General features: G+C 47.1%; 1 protein-coding gene and 1 long non-coding RNA gene across 7 annotated transcripts in view; both read left to right on the top strand.

Moving 5' to 3' along the window:
• Positions 1-19,765, top strand: part of LOC118175627 (dual specificity testis-specific protein kinase 2-like) — a 31,593-nt gene that overhangs the window by 549 nt on the left and 11,279 nt on the right. For 3 of the 6 annotated variants that reach the window (XR_004755043.1, XM_035342021.1, XM_035342020.1), the window contains exon 2: positions 15,306-15,505. Coding sequence is in view for 5 of the 6 variants with exons in the window: in XM_035342021.1 (XP_035197912.1) it covers positions 15,306-15,505 (200 nt within the window). In the remaining variant the exon portion in view is untranslated. Of the gene's footprint in view, positions 1-10,241; positions 10,258-11,692; positions 11,720-14,048; positions 14,068-15,305; positions 15,506-19,765 lie in introns of those variants that run through there. The other 3 variants (XM_035342023.1, XM_035342024.1, XM_035342022.1) reach the window with 3 other exon arrangements.
• On the top strand, positions 6,745-13,794 carry LOC118175629. The gene is made up of 3 exons (XR_004755044.1): positions 6,745-7,759; positions 11,960-11,963; positions 13,784-13,794. It is a non-coding gene; the product is annotated as an uncharacterized LOC118175629 (long non-coding RNA).

The following is a 19,765-nucleotide window of genomic DNA, read 5'->3' as shown; positions in this document are numbered from 1 at the left end:
AGCGGGACCGGGGGGAGCGGAGCACGGCAGCCCCGCCGGTGCATCCCTGGGCAGCCGCCTCCAGCAGCTCTTGAAAAAGCTGTAAGGGGACGCTTTTGTCAATTAAGCCCCGACGAGTTCAAGTAAAGGAGGCTGAGCTGGTTTTAGTCGCAAGCTTCCGACTTTATCCTACAGCCCCCTGAGTGGCGAAGCTGAATTGGACTGGGGATGGGGGAGAGCCGTGTAGGAGGGCAGTGGTGAGGAGGAGCAGCCTGGGGAGATGAGCGGTTCAGTGGGTCCTGAGCTGAGCTGATCCTGAGCTGAGGACAGGGCAAAGCTGGGTGATCTCTCAGCTGCCGCTGCTCCTGGGACCTGATTGGTGGTCTGCAGTGAACAATGTCTCTGATGCTGTCTATGGTTTTAATTTAGATAAGGACTGTGGCCATTTTGGAAGACTGCAGTAAAGAAGTAGATACTAAGGTTGGGGGGGGGGAAGAAAACAGTTTGTGCTTGTGCATGAAACTCCTGGGCTGCTGCTCCATTCCACCCCTCCTTATGTCCAAACACATAATTCACTTCTGATGTTGCTTGTACAATTCTGGCTCAAATTGGTTTACTGAAGGAGAGCTGTTTTTCATCCCAGTCTCTGCTTTGCAGAAAAGGTCCTGCTTCCCCTGCCCTTTCCAGTGTGCCCAGGGCCTCGTTCTTCCATTTCTCTGACAAGTTCAGCAATTTCAGTGTAGAAACAGTACTGAGCAGAGAGCACACTCAGGGCCTGGAGGATCCTGCCTCAGCTTAAATCCCAAATGCATCTTGTCTTTCTTAAAAGAGTCACTCAATAGGGGAAACTGAACTGGAGGCTATGTAAAACCTGCATGCAAAGTGTAGGTAAAAGTGTGAGGTAAACAAATCATAAAAAGGCAGTGCTGAATGTTGTAAACAGATTGCAGTTATCTTGCAAGGTCAGTCACAGCATGGCATAAACCTGCAAGGGGCTAAACAAATGACAGCTGGAGCTGAAGTGAACAAAGCAGACGTACCTGCATGTGGATGATTATAAATCACAAGGTAAGCATTACAGTGTACTGTCCCCAGACCAAAAAAAAAAAAAAAAAAAAAAAAAAAAAGAAAACAAAGTTAAATCAAGCTGTGCTTGAGCAGTGAGGCTGAGAGATGCACTGGGATGTCAGTTAATCACAAAATGGACCTTCCAGCATCAGAAAGATCAGGCAATAATGAGAACTCTGACAGGGTCCTGCAGTTCACTCATCCCACATCCTTCCACTGTCTTTGCCTGGAGCCGGGGCTCAGTCACTGAGGGCACCCAAATTGTATTTCCTTGTCCATTTTTCATCGTGTCTTACTCTGCTGAGGTGCTCTTGCAGGAACATTGCTTCCTGTGCCAGACATGGATGTTGTGTATGGTGATGAGGTACAGCTGTGTTTCCAGTGTCTCCGCCTCACTGGCGTGCCAGGCAATGTCCTCTTTGTTCCATAAATCCCTCAGCAGGTCCCACTGCTCATGCTTGCTTTGATAATTTGTTACTATTTTTTCTTTAAGTTAATAACCCCCTGATCTTATGGTGTGATGCAATCTGTAGTTTGTACCATTTCAGAGGGTCCCAAAGCAATGGGTAAGCTCGTTGCATTCAGCAACTGGAGGTCCCCTTACAATCAAAGCACCTTTCAACACCAGCTGGTAAAGCTGGCAGGAGCATGCTTAGTCTTGTTAGATTGCACCCCAATGCATCTGTGCCTGGGAATTGACATGGCAGTTACCTGGAGGTCATGGTGTATAAATAGGGAAGCCCCTGTGAGACAAGGGTAGGAGGCAGAAACCATGATTTTTTTTGTCACCTCCCTGCTTCTTTCTGTATGTAGAAACCTGCTGCTTGTCTGTCTTATGAGCACTGAAGCTGTTTTTCATCTGGAAGGCTGGGAGCCTTATTCAGCTGAAGTTTAACACACCAGGGCTCCTGGGCCTTTAAAAAAAAAACACTTCTGGGTCATTCTTATCATTTAGGTCTTGCATATTGCCTCTTCTCTAAAGGTAGATTTTGCAATGAAAACTTCATATAAAGTAGTAGCTTGTTTTTATGGAAAGTCAGGCTACAGGGTTTTGGCTTGGAGCAGAGTTTCTGAAGCCACTTTCAACTTTGAGCATTGATAGCAACTGCTTTGGCTCCTGTCCCATCTGATATTTACTGTGATTAAGGCCAGAGATGTAAACCTGTGGCCACCAAGTCTGAAATGTCACTGCAGCCATTTAACAAGTGGTTGGCCAGCGCTGTTTTCCTCCCCTGTCCTCAGTGACATTAACAGCACAGGCAATTCTGACCTATCTTGCTTTAATGGGATGAGTGGTTGAGTTTAGGAAAAAGTTCTTGTACTGAGTCAATTCGTTACAGCTATAAGTTTGTTGAAGGTGCTAGAATTACAATAGGTATAAATGGCCCATGATGTCCAGGGAGGGTTATGCTGCATGAGGCATGTCTTCACAAGTGTCCTCCTTGACAGGTCAATTTCTGCTGAGGTTCCTCTTTGCTGAGGTAAGAGCTGCTGCTCCCTCTGCTTGTTGTAAAAGCAGGCACCGGTAGTATCCACCAGTGAGGTCATCTCAGGGCATAGGCTGGCTGGAGAGGCATTCTGGTGCATAAATCCACTGTGGTCACAAGTCTGCTGTTTTGGGAATCTGTGCCCCACAAACCTAGTCTCTCAAGGATGGTCTAGGGAGGATGGAGTGATGTTAGGGGTGTGTGTGAAGAGACACTACAGTGAGCAGTACTGATGACGCACAGTGAGCCATGCTACCAAGCTATGCAGCTTCTGACCAAAGTATATTCTGGTGCTAAAGTTTACATAGTTTCAAAAGGTTTATTGGGCAGATTCAAAGAAGAGAAAACATGCATTAAGAGCTATTCAATACAAAACATCATCAGTTATCCAGTAGGTCCCCTGTTGAAAAAAACACTGGAGTTTGAAAAGGCATTCTCAGGAGGTAGCAAGCTGCCTGCAATACTCTGCATTTTCTGCGTTCTAGATGCGACTGAGCATCCTTGGGTGAGGATGTAAATTCATCATGTCCACTAGATGCAATTCAGTCTGACCTGGCCCAGATGTTCCCTTGCAGGTTGCTCAGAAATAGAGAAAAAACATCTGGCTTTGAGGAAGGGCACTTGTCTGAATCTCCCTGCAGGAACTGCTCTTCTGTGCTTAACTGAGCCACAGGAAGTGAGACCCTGGAAGGCAAATGAGCAGAGGCTTTTCTGTAAGCCTGGGGGCAAGTGGAGTCCTTCTCCCCCCTCGAAGCTCAGGCTTGACATCCTACCTTAACAGGGCTCATCATGTGGCAAGTTACTTAACTTGCTTTTAAATGTTCTAGCCTTAGTTTTTCCACCTCTTAGCAATAACAAAGTCTTCCTGCTTTGCAGTACTGGACTAGTAATACTTATGAACTGTATGGAGCTGGAATTGCTCCAGGGATTCAGTCTGCTTTGTTACATTGCTAAGAAAATGTCTTAGGTACAAATCTATTTCTCTTTCTGGGTTTCTGTGGTCCTTTGGGAGATGCTGAGTGATAACTTGTTCCTTGGAGACTTGCTGCATTCTGTGTCCCTGGCATCAGTTGGTTGTGATGTTGTGTGAGAAGCTGTTGGAAACAGCTTGCTTGCCTTTAGAAACTTCTTATGATGTGTTGTAGTGCAAATACTGCTTGTTTGTGTAGCATTACATGGATGTAAGTGGAGTAAATGATTGATTTGCCTAGTAGGGGCAGCCGGCCTTTCTGAGGTGTACAGGAGATCTGGGCAGCTTGTCAGCCATCTGTGGGAAAGTTAAACCTCCAGTAAGTCATTGGGTTTTTAATAAGCCCCTGGTGGATTAGATATGACAAGGAGCAAGCAGCAAGAGGAAGGCTCAGAGCAGAGAAAAACGGGGGAGTAGACCTGGCTGCTCGAAGCAAGCTCAGTTCAGACTATTGATGCTGGCAGTGGTGTCCCCCAGTCTTGTGTCCCCATGGCAGCACTGCTGAAACAGGAGCCAGATGTGCTTGTGCAACCTCAGAGCCTGTCTGAGAACTTTGCAGCTGACAGATACGAATCCTTCGTTGGCCCTGAACCAGCAGCTGGCTGTCCCCCACCTAGGCTCACTGTCTCAGGGCACATCTGGTGCTGTAAGGGAGCTTTTGGGAAGCCCAACTCAGTTTCCCATAGCAGTTAGGATGGAGCTTCAGAGGTGCAAGGAGGAGCTGGATATGTCCTGTGCCACATCGGCACTCCATGGCAGTGTGTATGTGTGTGTGGGAAGTGTCCGAGTGGGAACTGGAACGAGTTGGCTGGAGATGTGGGATGCCTCAGGGGTGTTGCTGTGTGTCAGAAGAGTCAGACTGACAAACTCCACCCTGACATAGGAGGATGTGAGCACTCTTATTCCTCTCTCTTGCAAGACTTGACCTGGAGGCTGCTGGCTGGGACCATCTCCAGCTCTGCACAGCCAAGCTACAGAGGTCTGGGCGGGGGATGAGCACAGAGCAGGGATGCAGTGCTTGAAAGTACTGTGGAGATGCTGAACTTCTGGGAAAGCACTCATCTGTGGTTCAGAGCTGGATCTGGTTACCTTCATCTCAAACCAGAGGCTTTTAAATTATCTCATACAGCCTTCAGCAGGTAGATTGTGGTTTTAGACCTTGCATACAGATAAGAGAGTCTCCATGCCCACTGGTGCTCTCTTGCTGGCCTTCTGCATTTAGGAGCTTTGTTAACTTTGTTTAGAGTATGAAGTGAACTAATCTATTTAAAACAAAACAAAAAAAAACAAACAACAAAACAAACAAACAAAAACCACAAAAAAAACAATCCACTGCCATTGCCTAAAACCTGGAGTCTCAGACACATTTCTTTGCTGTAATACAGTCTTGAAGACTGCATGTTGCTGGTCTGTCAGTGCGGCCAGGATAGCATAGATATGTGGTTGGCTACTGTGCTGATGGGTACCTGTGAAGTTTTGGGTGGCAGAGACTGAGAAGTGGGCTAACTGAAATGAGCCTTCTTTAATGCTGATGTATCTAAAATTACCTCCAACTTTGTGTAGTTTGAAAAGGGAAGGTTTGTTTCTGTGTTTCAGTTGCATCCTGCAATGAAATCAGGTCTAAAAGTTACACTTTTTTCAGCACTGAGAAACCTTCAAAGCACGGCACCCTCTGCAAAGCCTGTTGAAATGATTTTTCTCTATTTTGTTGCAAGAAGAAGGCTAAGAAGCAGAAAAAACTTTTTTCTTCCCCTTATCTATGAAAGACTGAGACAATTTGCTTCAAAATCTTTGTCTTTCAATAATTTATTTTAAGCTGTCTGGAGAGATCGTTTATTTAGCCCTAGTGTTGGGGTGAACCAACTGCTCAGAAAAATAACATCTGAAATGCTCTAACTGGATTTCATCTTTATCTGAGGGATATTTACTATAGTCCTGCTTGGGTGGGAGAGTGAAAATTGTGCAAGAGGAAAAAAGTGCCAGGGGCTTCTTAAGCTTACAAGGGGCAGAATTTTTCCCACGATGACCCCTCTAACGTAGCAGGGTCACACAACAGGTGTACCAGCAAGTCTGTGTCCCCTGCTGGACTCAAGTCTGTTGACAAGATGCCTCCTGCTTGGGGACCCACCACTGTCTCCTTCCTATCACACTGCCCTGCCCAGCATGAGGATGGTTTGGTCTGAGGTGGCACATCTGCAAAGGTTCTGGAGTGAATTCAGCAGTTGTGGTGGTTTTACTCACATGGGCAGCCAAGTTCCTCCCTCTCTCACTCCCCCTGCTCAAAGGAAAAGAAGGAGAAAGTACAATGGATAGGGCTCAAGGGTTGAGATAAGGACAAGGAGATCACTCAACAATTATCATCACAGGCAAAACAGACTCAGCATAGGGAGGTTAGAAAAAAATATTACCTATTACTAACAAGCTAGAGCTAAGAAACAAACACACAAAACAACAACAACAACAACAACAACAACAAAACAAACAAACAAACAAAAACCTTCCCTCCACCCGCCCTCTTCCACCTCCTCCCCCTGAGCGGTGCTGGGGATTGGGGGCTATGGTCAGTCTATAGCACTTCATCTCTGCCACTCCTTCATGGTCACTGACTTCCCCTGCTCCAATGTGGGGTCCTTCCCACAGGATGCTGTCCTTCTGGAACTGAATCTGTGTGGACTTTCCACAGCTCTACAAGAACTGCTCCAATATGGGTCCATACCACAGGATCTATCCATCAGGAGCAAACTGCTCCAGCATGGGTCCCCCATGGGTGGCAGCTCCCCCAACGTCACCTGCTCCTGCTTGGGCTCCTCTCCATGGTTTACAGGTCCAGCCTGGAGTCTGCTCTAGTGGGGGGTTTCCACAAGCTACAGCCTCCTTAAGGTCAGATCCACCTGCTCCTCCGTAGGCTGCAGTGTGGAAATCTACTCTGCTGAGGTATACCATGGATTGCAGGGGGACAGCCTGCTCCACTGTGGGCCTCTCCACAGGTCACAGGGGAACTTAGCTCCTGTGCCTGGAGCACCTCAGACACCTGGTGACTGGTGTCTGCTCACCCAAAGGTTTCAAAGACCTTAAAATCTTAAGACCTTAAATTCAGCTTATCATGGTCAGTGTTTTCCTAGGAATGGCCTCAGAAGAGCAGGGTTTTGTGGTCCATCCAGGCTGTCCCCATCCCACATGGCAGCCAGCATCAGAGTTAGACCCATTGGACCCTTTTCCCATCACCTGCTCCTAGTTTGTAGGAAGAGCTTGTACAACTCCAGCAGCTTATTGAACATATAAAATACAGTTAGTGCCAGGTATTACTGCTGTAGTGAGCTTCTGGAGCACCCACAGCTTGGCACATGGCTGTCTCTAGCATTGGTGCATACTTGCGAACAGAAGGTAGCAAATGCTTGGGGAAAACAAGCAAGGTGTGCAGGAGAGGACCTGTGGGGCAGGAAATTATGTCTTCTCCATGACAAGGGACAACAGTGGTTCTTCTAGATGGGGTCTACCTTACATACTAGAATGTTGAGCAAGACCAGTAAGGTGCTGTTACTGCTATTTGGCATTTGATGAAAGATAGATCCAGAGGCTCATTCAACATGTGGGGAGCCAACGGTACTGCATGGAAGTAATAAAGGCTCAAGCCTTTATTCCAGCTTACAACTCTGGCCATCTGCACCAAGAACAATCCTTGAGCTAAAAACAATCTCTCAGCTTCCAGGAGCCACACTGAGTGGTTACGATTTGCTTGTGGATACCCGAAAGATAAGGGGCCTAGCTTTCACTAGCTGTAGAGCATGTTTGGGGTTGTAGGGAGCCCTTTGTGTTTTGACAACACAGCCCCCGCATCCTTTCCAGGGCCTCCGAGGCCTCCATCCCACATCTCTGCCTGTGAAAGTAGGCAAGTTACAGTAATTGCTCTTAGCCATGCTTGGAAGCAGATGCGGCCTCTGAAACATTTTAGCAGTAAGGTCACAGTATCTTTTCTCCATGCTAATGCATTTTTCTTGATGAAGCGAGTGGGTTGGGGATGTTCTAATGCTTGACAGTTCCCACATGCTGAGCCTTCTTTTAAACAGCCACATGCCCTGCTTTGTTTTTCAATTTGTATAGCATCAATTAGATATTGGGGGAAAGTGTTTTATATATGCTGGTGAAATGAGTGCCTTTTGACATCAGTTAGGGATCTTATACCATGAGTCTTCAGAACTGAAATAAAATTCATGGCAAATGCATAAAGAATGTAGCAAAAGGAGCAGAAATAGATGTCAATCATCATCCATTTTAAAAGGTGAGCTAATTTAAAGCCTTTGCTGCTGACTGTCCTGTAGCATGTCTTTTCCTTTGTTCTTGTCTTATTTTTCTTCCTTCAGAATACCCACAGATTTTCCATCAGTCAGGCAATAGTTTGGTACTTTGTGTGCATGGGAAGTGTTACCGGGGAGACCTCCATACAGGAGCCTTTGCAAATAGTTGGGTAAAACTAACCCAAAATTTGGTGCAAAAAAAGCCAAGTTCTCACTGGGATAATGAGGTGCCTGAATCCTTAACCTTGCTGGAAGCCAAACTGTATCTTAGCTGCCTAAATATCTTTATGTATTCTGGCCTGATGAGTCTTTATCAGTTTTGTGAAAAACACGTCAAGTGGGACTTGATTTGGTATGTGTAGATGTGCAGGAGCTGGAGTTCAGTGCTCCTTGGAGGAGAGGATCATCCTGTCTTCTCTGTAGACTTTGTCTTTCCAGGGAGGGGAACAAGTAGCTTGCTAGAGGAGCTGGTCCCTTGTGTTGTTTGCTAAAATGTTGTTTGCTAAAGTTTAAAGTTACAGAGTATAATTCTCTTCATTAAAAGCCTTGAGAAATCCTTCTTTTTAAGGCCAGAAGAGCTTAAGAGCTTATCTTGTTATAGCATCAGATATAGACTTTCATCTGGAAATTTTGTGCTTTTTGGTTAGGTTGCTTTCTGAACAACTTGTATCTTGTTTTAAAGTTGTTAGAGGTCAACTGTATCCAGATCAGGATTTCTAACACTTAGTTCATTCATAAGTATCACATGTCTAGAAAAGGGATTTGAAGCCTGGGGTTTACATCCTTGCAGCAGGTCCTGGGCTGTTTGGATGCTTGGGGCAGGATGGAGCTGGCTGTGCATGGTCTCACAGAGGGCCTGGCTGCTGGGTCCTGAATGCAGTAGAGGTGGGTGGCTCAGGAGCCTAAGTTCTCTGTTTCTGCACATAAACCCACATGACTGCCTGGTCCTGCTGGGCCCTTCCCAGGCTGTAGCCCGCTGTAGTGGTGGGGCCTGAGCAGCACCTTTGGCCCCATGGTTACCTTTCCAGGGTGTGTGTATGGGGATGGCAGCTGCCTCTCTGCTGACCGTGGCAGCTGCTGCAGCCTCTCTGAACCGGTGCCATGTTAGTGTTTACGGGCAGTCCTGATCCCTACAAGGGAGCTGGGCCCTTCACCACAGCATGAAGATCACAGAATTACATAATTATAAGGTTTGGAAGGAACCTCAAGAGATCATCGAGTCCAACCCCCCTGCCAAACCTGCCAAAGCAGGTTTCCTAGAGCAGTTTGCCCAGGTAGGCCTCCAGATGGGCCTTGAATATCTCCAGAGAAGGAGACTCCACACTGGACGGCCTTTTCCAGTGCTCCATCACCCTTACTGTGAAGAAGTTATTTTGAATGTTGGTGCAGAACTTCCTGTGATCCATTTTTTGGCCATTGTCCCTTGTCCTGTCCCCACAAACTACTGAAAAGAGGTTGGTCAAATCCCCCTGTCTCCCACACTTAAGATACTTGTAAACATGTATAAGATCCCCTCTGTCTTCTTTTCTCCAGGCTAAACAGACCCAGGTCTCTCAACCTTTCCTCATAGGGAAGATGCTTTAGGCCCTGACTCATCTTTGTGGCCCTCTTCTGGACTCTTTCCAGGAGATCCCTGTCTGTTTTGTACCGGGGAGCCCAGAACTGGACACAGTAATCCAGGTGAGGCCTGACCAGGGCAGAGTAGAGGGGGAGGATCACCTGCTTTGACCTGCTGGACATGCACTTTTTAATGCATGCCAGGATCCCCTTGGCCTTCTTGGCCACCAGGGCACACCGCTGGCTCATGGTCAACCTGTCATCCACCAGGATCCTCAGGTCCTTCTCCACAGAGCTCCTCTCCAGCAGGTCATCCCCCAGCCTGTACTGATCCATGCAGTTATTCCTTCCCAGGTGCAGGACTCTGCACTTGCTCTTGGTAAACTTCATTTGGTTTCTTCCTGCCCAGCTCTCCAGCCTGTCCAGGTCTTGCTGAATGGCAGCACAGCCTTCTGGCATGTCAGCTACTCCTCCCAGCTTTGTATCATCGGTGTACTTGCTGAGGGTGGACACTATTCCCTCATCAAAGTCGTCAATGAAGATGTTGAACAAGACCAGACCCAGCACCGACCTGCGGGGAACACCGCTTGTCACAGGTCTCCAGCCGGTCTCTGTGCCACCAATCATCACCCTCTGAGCTCAGCCAGTCAGCCAGTTTTCAACCCACCTTACTGTCCACTCATCTATCCCACACTTTCTCAGCTTTGCTAGCAGGATGTCGTGGGAGACAGTATCAAAAGCCTTGCTAAAGTCAAGGTAGATGACATCCACTGCTCTCCCCTACCTACTCAGCTGGTGATGCTATCATAGAAGGCAATGAGGTTGGTTGAGCATGATTTCACCTTGGTGAATCCATGCTGACTACTCCTCATAACTCCTCAACACCTCTCCAGGGACAGAGGTGAAACTGACTGGCCTAAATCACTTCTATAAGCCCACTCAGGGTTTACAGGTTAATTAGTTATGAGATTTTCTAAATAAAACAAATGAACAAAAATTAAAATGTCTCACCTTTTTAGAATTTACTACTTATATACCTTGTTTGTCCAAATACTTCAGAAACAGTTTTCTGATCTTTAACATATGCGGTACTTCCTTCAGTTTCTCTTCACTGCTTTATTATGATTTATTATGTCTTAACAGTACCTACAGCTAAACCATACAGCTAAATAAAAACATCATACAATGGGTGAGCAATTGGCTAACGGGCAGGGCCCAAAGGGTTACGGTAAATGGGGCTGCGTCAGGCTGGCAGGCGGTCACTAGTGGGGTCCCTCAAGGCTCCATTTTAGGGCCGGTACTTTTCAATATTTTTATAAACGATCTGGATGTAGGAATAGAAGGTATTTTGAGCAAGTTTGCTGATGACACCAAACTTGGAGGAGTCGTGGACTCGAATGAGGGTGGTAAGGCCTTGCAGAGAGATCTGGATAGGTTGGAGAGCTGGGCGATCACCAACCGTATGAAGTTCAATAAGAGCAAGTGCCGGGTCCTGCACCTGGGACGGGGAAACCCTGGCTGCACGTACAGACTGGGCGATGAGACGCTGGAGAGCAGCCTAGAAGAGAGGGATCTGGGGGTCGTGGTAGACAGCGAGTTGAATATGAGCCAGCAGTGTGCCCTGGCAGCCAGGAGGGCCAACCGTGTCCTGGGGTGCATCAAGCACGGCATCGCTAGTAGGTCAAGGGAGGTGATTGTCCCGCTCTACTCTGCGCTGGTGCGGCCTCACCTCGAGTACTGTGTGCAGTTCTGGGCACCACAGTATAAAAAGGACATTAAACTGTTGGAGAATGTCCAGAGGAGGGCTACGAAGATGGTGATAGGCCTGGAGGGGAAGACGTACGAAGAACGGCTGAGGTCACTGGGCCTGTTCAGCCTGGAGAAGAGGAGGCTGAGAGGAGACCTCATCACAGTCTACAACTTCCTCGTAAGGGGGTGTCGAGAGGCAGGAGACCTTTTCTCCATTAACACCAGTGACAGGACCCGCGGGAACGGGGTTAAGCTGAGGCAGGGGAAATTTAAGCTTGACATCAGAAGGGGGTTCTTCACAGAGAGGGTGGTTGCACACTGGAACAGGCTCCCCAGGGAAGTTGTCACTGCACCGAGCCTGTCTGAATTTAAGAAGAGATTGGACTGTGCACTTAGTCACATGGTCTGAACTTTTGGATAGACCTGTGCGGTGTCAAGAGTTGGACTTGATGATCCTTAAGGGTCCCTTCCAACTCAGAATATTCTATGATTCTATGATTCTACCTGTAGGTGGGGAAAGTCCAGAAGAAGATGACTCAAGTTTGCTTTTCAGAATGGCAGCTAATTTCAAGTTAATCAAGTTAATATAGCCTTCAAGACTTTCCTGTCTGCCTGTGAGTAACATGCCTGGCTGCAGTGGGCATGGCACCAATGTGTCTCACAGTTCTGCAGAGCTGGGAGGTGCCACACACAGATGGAGCTCCCCACCTGCTGTGGGCACAGCTGAAGGCATGAGGATATACATCTTTTTCTCCAGAGGGTGGTGGAAGTGGCACCATGTTTTCCATCTCTCTCCCCTCTTCCTGCAGGTAGGGCAGCTTTGAAGGGGACAAGCAGCTCCTTTGAGTCTGTAGGGTAGTCTGGCACAAGGCCAGGACATCTGGTAGCAATGTGTTTGGGTTTGGTGTCTCCTCCTGTACTCAAGCCTGCTGTCCTCACATAGACTGAATTCCTGTGGGGAAAATCTGGGAGCTCCAGGAATATGAGTAGCTGCCCATGTATTTTGCTCACTCAGACAGAAGTGCAGCTTTGGATGCTTCAAACCTGGTGGGTGATATGAGGATGTGCTCTGCCTGTGGGTGCAGGCTTTTCTTCTGAGATAGACCTTAGTGCTTTACATTCCTCTCCCACCTTCTGCCCCTCTTTCCCTGGCTCCTAGGAAGCCTTGAAATAAATCTTTGCATTTTGAAAGGCTGTTTTCTTCCCTAGCCTACATGTCAACACTAATCTGGGGACAAAAAGCCACATTTATAAAAGAAAATAAAGTCTTGGCTCCCACTCGCTAGCATAATACAAGGGCCCATTCCCAGCATGCTGAGGATGTTGTGGGGATTCTTTTGTGGACAAAAGGGCAATTGATGAACTAGGTCATGGCAGGAAGAGATGGTATGTGGGAAAAGCACTGAACAGAGGGGCCTCTGAAAAGAAACCCATTCCCCATGGAAGAGGCAGCCCCTCAGGAGCTTGCTTGACCTGTTTGTGCCTGTGCCAGATCACCCTGCAGGCAGGAAGGGTTCTAAGGAGGTGAGGGGAGGGCACCTGTACATGTGTGGCTGTACAGAAGAAAATCTCTAATTTCCATTTATTTTATTTACTAGAGTGGAAGGAGAGGCTTTTAGAGCCTGCTGGTTAAGTGTTTGTGTCTCTAGGGGCTAGAGCAGCAGCTGGGGGTGTGGTACTCACCACAGCTCTGTTAGTGAGTGTCTGGTGCTCCTTTGTGAATCTGTGGCTTGCTTCATTGACTCTTTCTCTATCCATACAGCAAGAGAGAGCAAACCTGTCCTGAGCTTGGATGCACCCTCAGAGTGCATCCCTGAGACTGGAAGGTCTCCTGCTGCTCAGAGCAACCCTTTGCTATTCCTTCTCCATGTTTCATTGGCACCATGAGGTCATCAGGACCCATCCAGCTTGGCAATGTCCACTTATGTCCTGATCAATTCTGCAGAATGTAAAGGAACTCATCTGTTTCTTGCCATCTGAGTGTAAAACACTGCTCACTTGTCCTGGACCTGAAGCATATCCTGTGTCCACCCTTCAGCTTGGTGACTCTGTGTGCTGAGCACCACCTTGAGTGAAAAATAGCAATTTGCTGCATCCTGACACCACCTTATGCTGGTGCCTTACCCTGCTGCAGTCATGCCCCCAGCCCTGCTAAAGTCATGCTATTTTGCATGCCAGAGAGAGATCTGGGTTAATTGTCCCTGTGGAAAGGTAATGCCTTGAATGACACAGCCAGAGCATGGTGTCTTTTAGCAGTGCTGAGCGTGATTGACTTGTGAAGTTGGTTCTTTCCCTTGTTTCTGAATGATCCCCTTCCCTTGCACTGGTGTGTGGCATGCTGCCTGGGTGTTGGCAGTGCAGGAGGGGTCTGTCAGGGCTGCCTGTCAGAAGCAGTGACCATCCCAAGACAAAAACCTCCAGGCAGGTCTCTGCAGCAGTGTCCCATCACATGAGGTTCCTGGCTTGCCTGTCATTGAGTCAGAGTGGGTGTAAAGCAGGGTGTTCTAATTTCTTTCACACTTCATGCCTGATCTCAGCACTCTTCATGCTCACTGGTTGGTGATGAGACTTTTCTTGCTCATGGGCAGCTTTGGGGCCTTGGTTCTACAGGTGTTTGCTATGAAATGAAGTAGGAGCCCATGTGTTGTCTTGATTTTGGTGGGACTAGATTCTTGCAGTCTGTGTGGGACTGTCCAGTGTCAGCAGCTTTCAGGTTTGGCTGATTTCAGAACTTTGTGCTACTGTTCCCCTGCTGTGCAGCTCCCTGAGTCTCAGCTCAGAGCTTGCCTGCTGTTTGTACCAGGGATTTCTGTCTTGCTCAGTACCATCTACATGCCCACACTAATGAATGCCACTTCCTGAGTTCCTGTCCCTGCTTAGCCCTGACACCACATCTGTCCGTCCCCATTTGGCAGCTCTATGAATCTTGGCTGCAACTGCTGAACTGTGGATGGATGTGGAGGTTTGTGCAAGTATTTTATGCATGTCTCTGCAGATTTTGCATCCCTCTGTAGAAGTGAAGTAGCCCTGAAATAATCCATGAGATCAAGGGATGCTAATACAGCTCCTTTTGCAGTGCAGCACCTAGGACAGGAGCTTAGGGAGGTCAGAACTTATCTTTGCTTCAGGTGGAGGCTTTGAATATTCACCTTTCTGTCAACTGTTGTCTCAGTTACAGTCTGGCAAAGTGGCTCAGGAATCTGAACATGTGCTATAGTGGAAAGTGCTAGGGCAATATTGTAGTGGACTAATGGCTGTTAAAAATTATCTAGAAGTAGGTGCCTTATTCAGACCTCAGACAGTGTCAGAAGCCCTTTTTCCACTTCCTCTGGATTCCCCTGCATCGTTGGAAATAACTGGAGGCAAGTGATGCAGGAAGAATGAAAGGATGGAATATGGCTTTGAAGGAGTCCGAACCTGGTTCTGTTAAAGGCAGAAAGGGGAATGGAGGGAGGGGGCTGTAGAGTTAAGTATCAGAGCTGTAGAAAAACAAGATAATTTATTAGAGGGAACGAGAGGGAACAAGATAATTTAATAGAGGGAACTAGATTATTTAGTAGAGGGAACTGGGTGGTTGGAGATAGATTCAGGTTACACAGATAGGAAGAGAGTTGTTGGGGTGTTTCCTTGCTTGATTCTTTAGGTCTTATAATAAACAGAAGGTACCTGCTGAGTAAGGACCCTTTTAAGATTGCATGTTTTGTGCTAGCATACTCAATCAAAGGCCTGTCTAGAGGTCTAGGATGATGAATGTGGCATTCATTAGTAAGGTTCATGTGACCTATGTTAAAAGACCAATTTTGACATGGTAGCTTTTAAGCCAGTGTAAGCTGGCTGAGTAAGATAACATTCACCAGATTTTTCTTGGGCTGCGCTATCATGTGGTGATGGTGATGCATGCTGATATCCTAGACCCTTGGAAAGGATAAGTGAATATAAGCTGATTTGACATCTTTAAATGCTAGTATAAAGAAGTCCAAATACAACCTGCATATGGCAGGCCTAAGCCCTTATCAGAGAGAGAGTGCCCATGGATGCTTCCCATTGCAATGTGTACTTCAAGGTGCATCATGGCACAACAGTGACTTGTTTACTGCCCCTCTGTTCTTGAGGCTTCATCCAACTCTGGTCTCTAGTGCAGGTATTTGTTTGATGTACAAATGCTGCTTTTGGCTCACTGTGGAATGCACTGTGTTTCAGCTGCTGCCACCATGATCTGCAAGGCAGGGCTGATCACACCAGAGCCCTCTGACCCCATAGAGTACCATGGCAAATCATCTGACACCTACTACCACATGGACCGCTGGCAGAGGCTGCGCACAGCTGTCAGGAAGCTGGAGTTCTGGGAAAATTTCAACGCTGAACTGATAGGTAGTGGCTTCTTCTCCAAGGTCTACAAGGTAAAAGTGCTGGGACTGACCCAATGCAGGATGAGACTGCTGCTCTGATGTATAGGCAGCCCACAGTCCTTGTGAGAGCACCTGAGTACCTGCTGAGTCTGTGCAGATGGTGCCTCACTTGAGGAACCATCCCCCAGCTTGTTTCCTCGTCTTCATCCCTCCTGGCTCACCCGGGCAGGTTGGCTGAGGTGAGGGAGGAGAGGACGCCCCCTCTGCGCACATAGAACATCACCTTTGATATGCATCTTCCCTTTCATAATGAAAAATGAGACAGGAGGACTTGATCAAGCAATGTTTGTTGACTGTCATCTACCAATACAACAGGCTTGTCAGGGAGCTAAACAGGGGTATTGGATGACTTAAGGGGATATTTATGCTTTGTGCAGGTTTTGTTGTCAAAACTGTGACAAAATACATTGAGAAAAAGAATGTAAAATCAAGGTGCGTATGTCTCCCAGAATACCTGCCACCCACACCCCCTGGAGATGCCAGTGTCATTACCCCGCTCCTGCTCTGTATTACTGGTGATGCTGCAGAAGAGCAGGTGACTTGGAGTAGAGTCAGAGTGGGACAGGCTGCTGGTTTGTCCGTTTTTGCCTCTGTTGTCTTCATGTCAGGAGATCTATGTCTCCTTGCAAGCCAGTATCTGATGTGTGTAGTGTACCACCAAGGTAAATCTGCTTTTCTCACTGGGGCTGTTCTGAGTCACTCCCTACATCAAGCTCCAGTGGTGTGGGAGTTTAACCCTCTCTTAGTAAGCACTGGATCCAGGGTATTGCTAGCTTTGCTCCCCATCCAATGCTGCTCCTCAACTGAGGAATACTTTAGCATCTCACCAGTGCTTATTTGGGGTGAAGGGATGGGGCGTGGAGCTCTTTCCCTGCAACCCTCAGTCATCACTGTTCTCTCTATGAACAGATAGATGAAAGGGGGACTTTTACCTAGGAAGTGAGGCTCCTTTGCAATGTGGCCAGATTTGCTCACATAATCTCTCTTCCAGCACACTCTGGAATGTGGCTGCTGACACGGATCTTGATTGCTGGGGTGTGACGGAGACCGAGTGGAAACAAATTGGGCCTGGCTACATCATCAGTTTTAGCTCCTTATCTTGACCAGGTGCAGGATGGACATCATGAATGTATATTTCTTCTGGGCCAGCATAAGATACTTCTGCCAGAGGAGTACTCTGACATTACTGTGTGAGATCCCTGGTTGGTGTAAGCAAGTGTGGCCTGTTGAACCTAATGAAGCCAGACTGGCAGGAACTGGCCTTGGAGCTGGAGAAAACACGCAAGTTGGATAGATAAATGCACGTTGCTTTCTTAAAGCTGTCTCTTCCTTTGTTGCATTTGGGATTGGTGTTACAGTCTTTGAGTGCTCTTCAGGTCCAGCGATAGTGCACTAACTCTGTTCAAAGGGTATCTCCAGCCACGGGTATATGGCAGCTGTTTACAGACTGGAGCAATACATGACAAATACCTCTCCACACCATACCCTCCCTCCAGTAATTCCTTTCCCCACTTACACAGCGTGTTGTTGCCATCACTTTCTCTTTCCTTTATCTAGCAAGTTTTCATAGTTAGGACTGCTGTCTCCTGTGTGTGACATTTTCCTCCTGCCCTAGCAGTAAATTGAGATTCTAGCAATAGGGTGGGCTGGATGTATGGATCTTGAATGAAAGTGGAATAAATTCCTGAAGCAGAAGGAGGAAAAGAAATGTTAAAACAAACAAACAAACAACAATGGTATGGGTTAAATAGTTAGAGGACAAAGGAGGAGGACTTGGTACAAGGAAAAGTCTTTTGTAAGGACCTGACATTTGTCTGTGGACTTGAGCGCAAAATTAACTGATTACTCACATTCCTCTCGGGTCAGCCAGTGTCCTGTAGACTTATAGCCCTAAGCAGCAGCGCCCCTGCTGTAAAGCATCACTGGTGATGGTCCTTTGAAGCTCTTTGCCAACGCTGTCTTCCAAAGCACTCCCACGACATGGACATAGACTCTCCTGTATTTGATACTGGCACTGAAAGGCTGCCTGTTGCTTGTGTGCTTGTGCCATCCCTTGTCCTGAGGAAGCCCTGGTTTCACATGGTGACTCAGACCAAGAGATCTGGGCATGACCTGCTGCTCGGTGAATTATATAATGTGTAACCTGAGTGCAAGGTACTTTCCCTCTTTTTCTGTCTTAGTTTTCTGATGTGGAATAGGGAACTATTCAAGTACAAGTTTTGTTCAGGGAAGGCATGAAGCTCCTTTCATTGACAGCTATCTGGTGTGTAGGGTCTGAGGTGCTCAAAAGCAGAAGAGAAATGCAAAGTGATTTATTATCTAGCACTGGTTTAAGGCATTGCCCAAGGCAAACCTCTGAATAATGTCATCTTTTTCCGGCCCCCAAAAAGCTTCACAAGTATTAGGAAGTATGGTTCCACTCCCAGTTGCATGGCCTGCAAATTCCCACTGCCAGATTTTATTTAACTGCTTGAGGCTGACACTGGGCCTTTATCCTCATCAGTGTTTAGCATGAAGTGTGAATACCTTGGAGGGTTCTCTGTGCACTGATCTAGGACAGAACTGGACAGGGCATGACTTAGAGCAGGCCAAGGGATGCTTCAGGTTGGTCGGGGTAGTCTTAGGGCCTGCGAGTTTGGAAGAGGCCTTCTGACTGCAGGTGCCCCAGGGAGCCTGTGGTCAGTCTAGCAGTGTCTTTTGTGCTACAGTCTCTCCAAGCTCAGTGGGATCTGTCCAATACAAAGAAATTTTTAATAATCTTTTCTATCATAGAAGCTTGTTTCCAAGTTCAGAGTCAGGATTGTGATACGGAACAAGTCTGATTTGTCAGAGCAGAGCCAGTGTTATCTCCTAAATTTCCACTTCGGTATTTTTTTCTAAGCTATCAGTAAAGCTGACAGAAGACTTGTGCTGGGTTATGGACTAATAAAGCAAGGAGCTGTCTGTTGTTGGACTGTAATGTTGCACTATAAAATTGACTAATTACCCTAATTATTGTGCCAGCAATCAGCTGTTGCTAGAGAGGAAGGAGGCAAGAAGTTAAAAATGAATTATGGGGAGAAGACACCAGCTCAGGGGACTCTCCATTATGACCTAGCAGTTCAGCCTTTGTGCATGAGGTGGGTGTTGCCTGAAGTCTGATCCTCAGTAACTGGAGGCCCTCCAGTTTGGCCCCACTGAGTAACGGCTAACAATGGTTATGATGTCTCATCAGGTGATGCTGTCAAAGCCCTTTCCTTATGACCTGCTGGAATACATGGGCAGGCTTATTCCAGCTGTGCTTATTGCACAGGCTATCATGTTGTGTTCCTTCAGAATGGAAGCAGCAGTTCATGTTTCTTCCAAGACAATTTGTTTTGTGATCCTGATTATAAACAACCTTTCTCTCCTTTCAGCTTAGCTAGGTCTTACATGCAGCTCTTTGTTCTCCTCACATGTTCTGGTAACCTTAAAGTAGTCATCACAGAGAGCAATGGGTGATGCTTTGGGTCTCAGACTGCTGCTTTGAAGCCATCTTATGCTGTCTGAATGATTTTGAGGTGAAAGTAAACAAAAAAAACTAAACCTCAAGATGAGAGAAAGTTAAACATCACCAAATTCTCTATTCACTCTGGAGCAAATGTCAGGACATCAGTGTGGGCCATAAGCTGATATATGAGTCTCCATAAAGCTGACTTTGATTAACAATTGAAATATTAAAGTATCACAATGCCTTGTGACGTAATCTGGAATCTGCTATTTAGATCCTCGACCTAGATTTCATGAGTTGCAGTGCAGGGACCTTGGATGGTCCTGTCCGTGCTGAAAGTTGGGGGACCCCTGTATGTCTTGCAGCCTGCATGAAACCCCTGCATGCAGTACTGTCCAACCATGCTACTTTCATGGGGGAAAATGCCTGCTCAGTCTGTTACGTATTATAAGTTTGAGGAACTTCTCTGGAGATACACAAGGCCCATCTGGAGGCCTACCTGGACAGCCTGCTCTGAGGAACCTGCTTTGGCAGGGGGGTTGGACCCGATGATCTTTCGAGGTCCCTTCCAACCCCTACAATTCTGTGATTCTGTGAACAACACTTTGTTTTCTGTTCTTTACTTTCCCATATCCCTGCTAGAGGGAAGCCCTAGGCATGAAGTATGTCTGGTAATCCACAGCAGAGGTTCAGGTTAACATGTGAATGGGAAGAAGACGACTCAGGGTCTCTGTCCAGGGGCACTGGGCAGAGATGAGCTGGCTCTGCACTTTCTTCATTGT

Source organism: Oxyura jamaicensis, chromosome 17 (assembly GCF_011077185.1).
Source record: "Oxyura jamaicensis isolate SHBP4307 breed ruddy duck chromosome 17, BPBGC_Ojam_1.0, whole genome shotgun sequence".
Classification (NCBI taxonomy): domain Eukaryota; kingdom Metazoa; phylum Chordata; class Aves; order Anseriformes; family Anatidae; genus Oxyura; species Oxyura jamaicensis.
The sequence above is the reverse complement of the archived record's forward strand: the minus strand, read 5'-3'. Positions and strand labels throughout refer to the sequence as shown.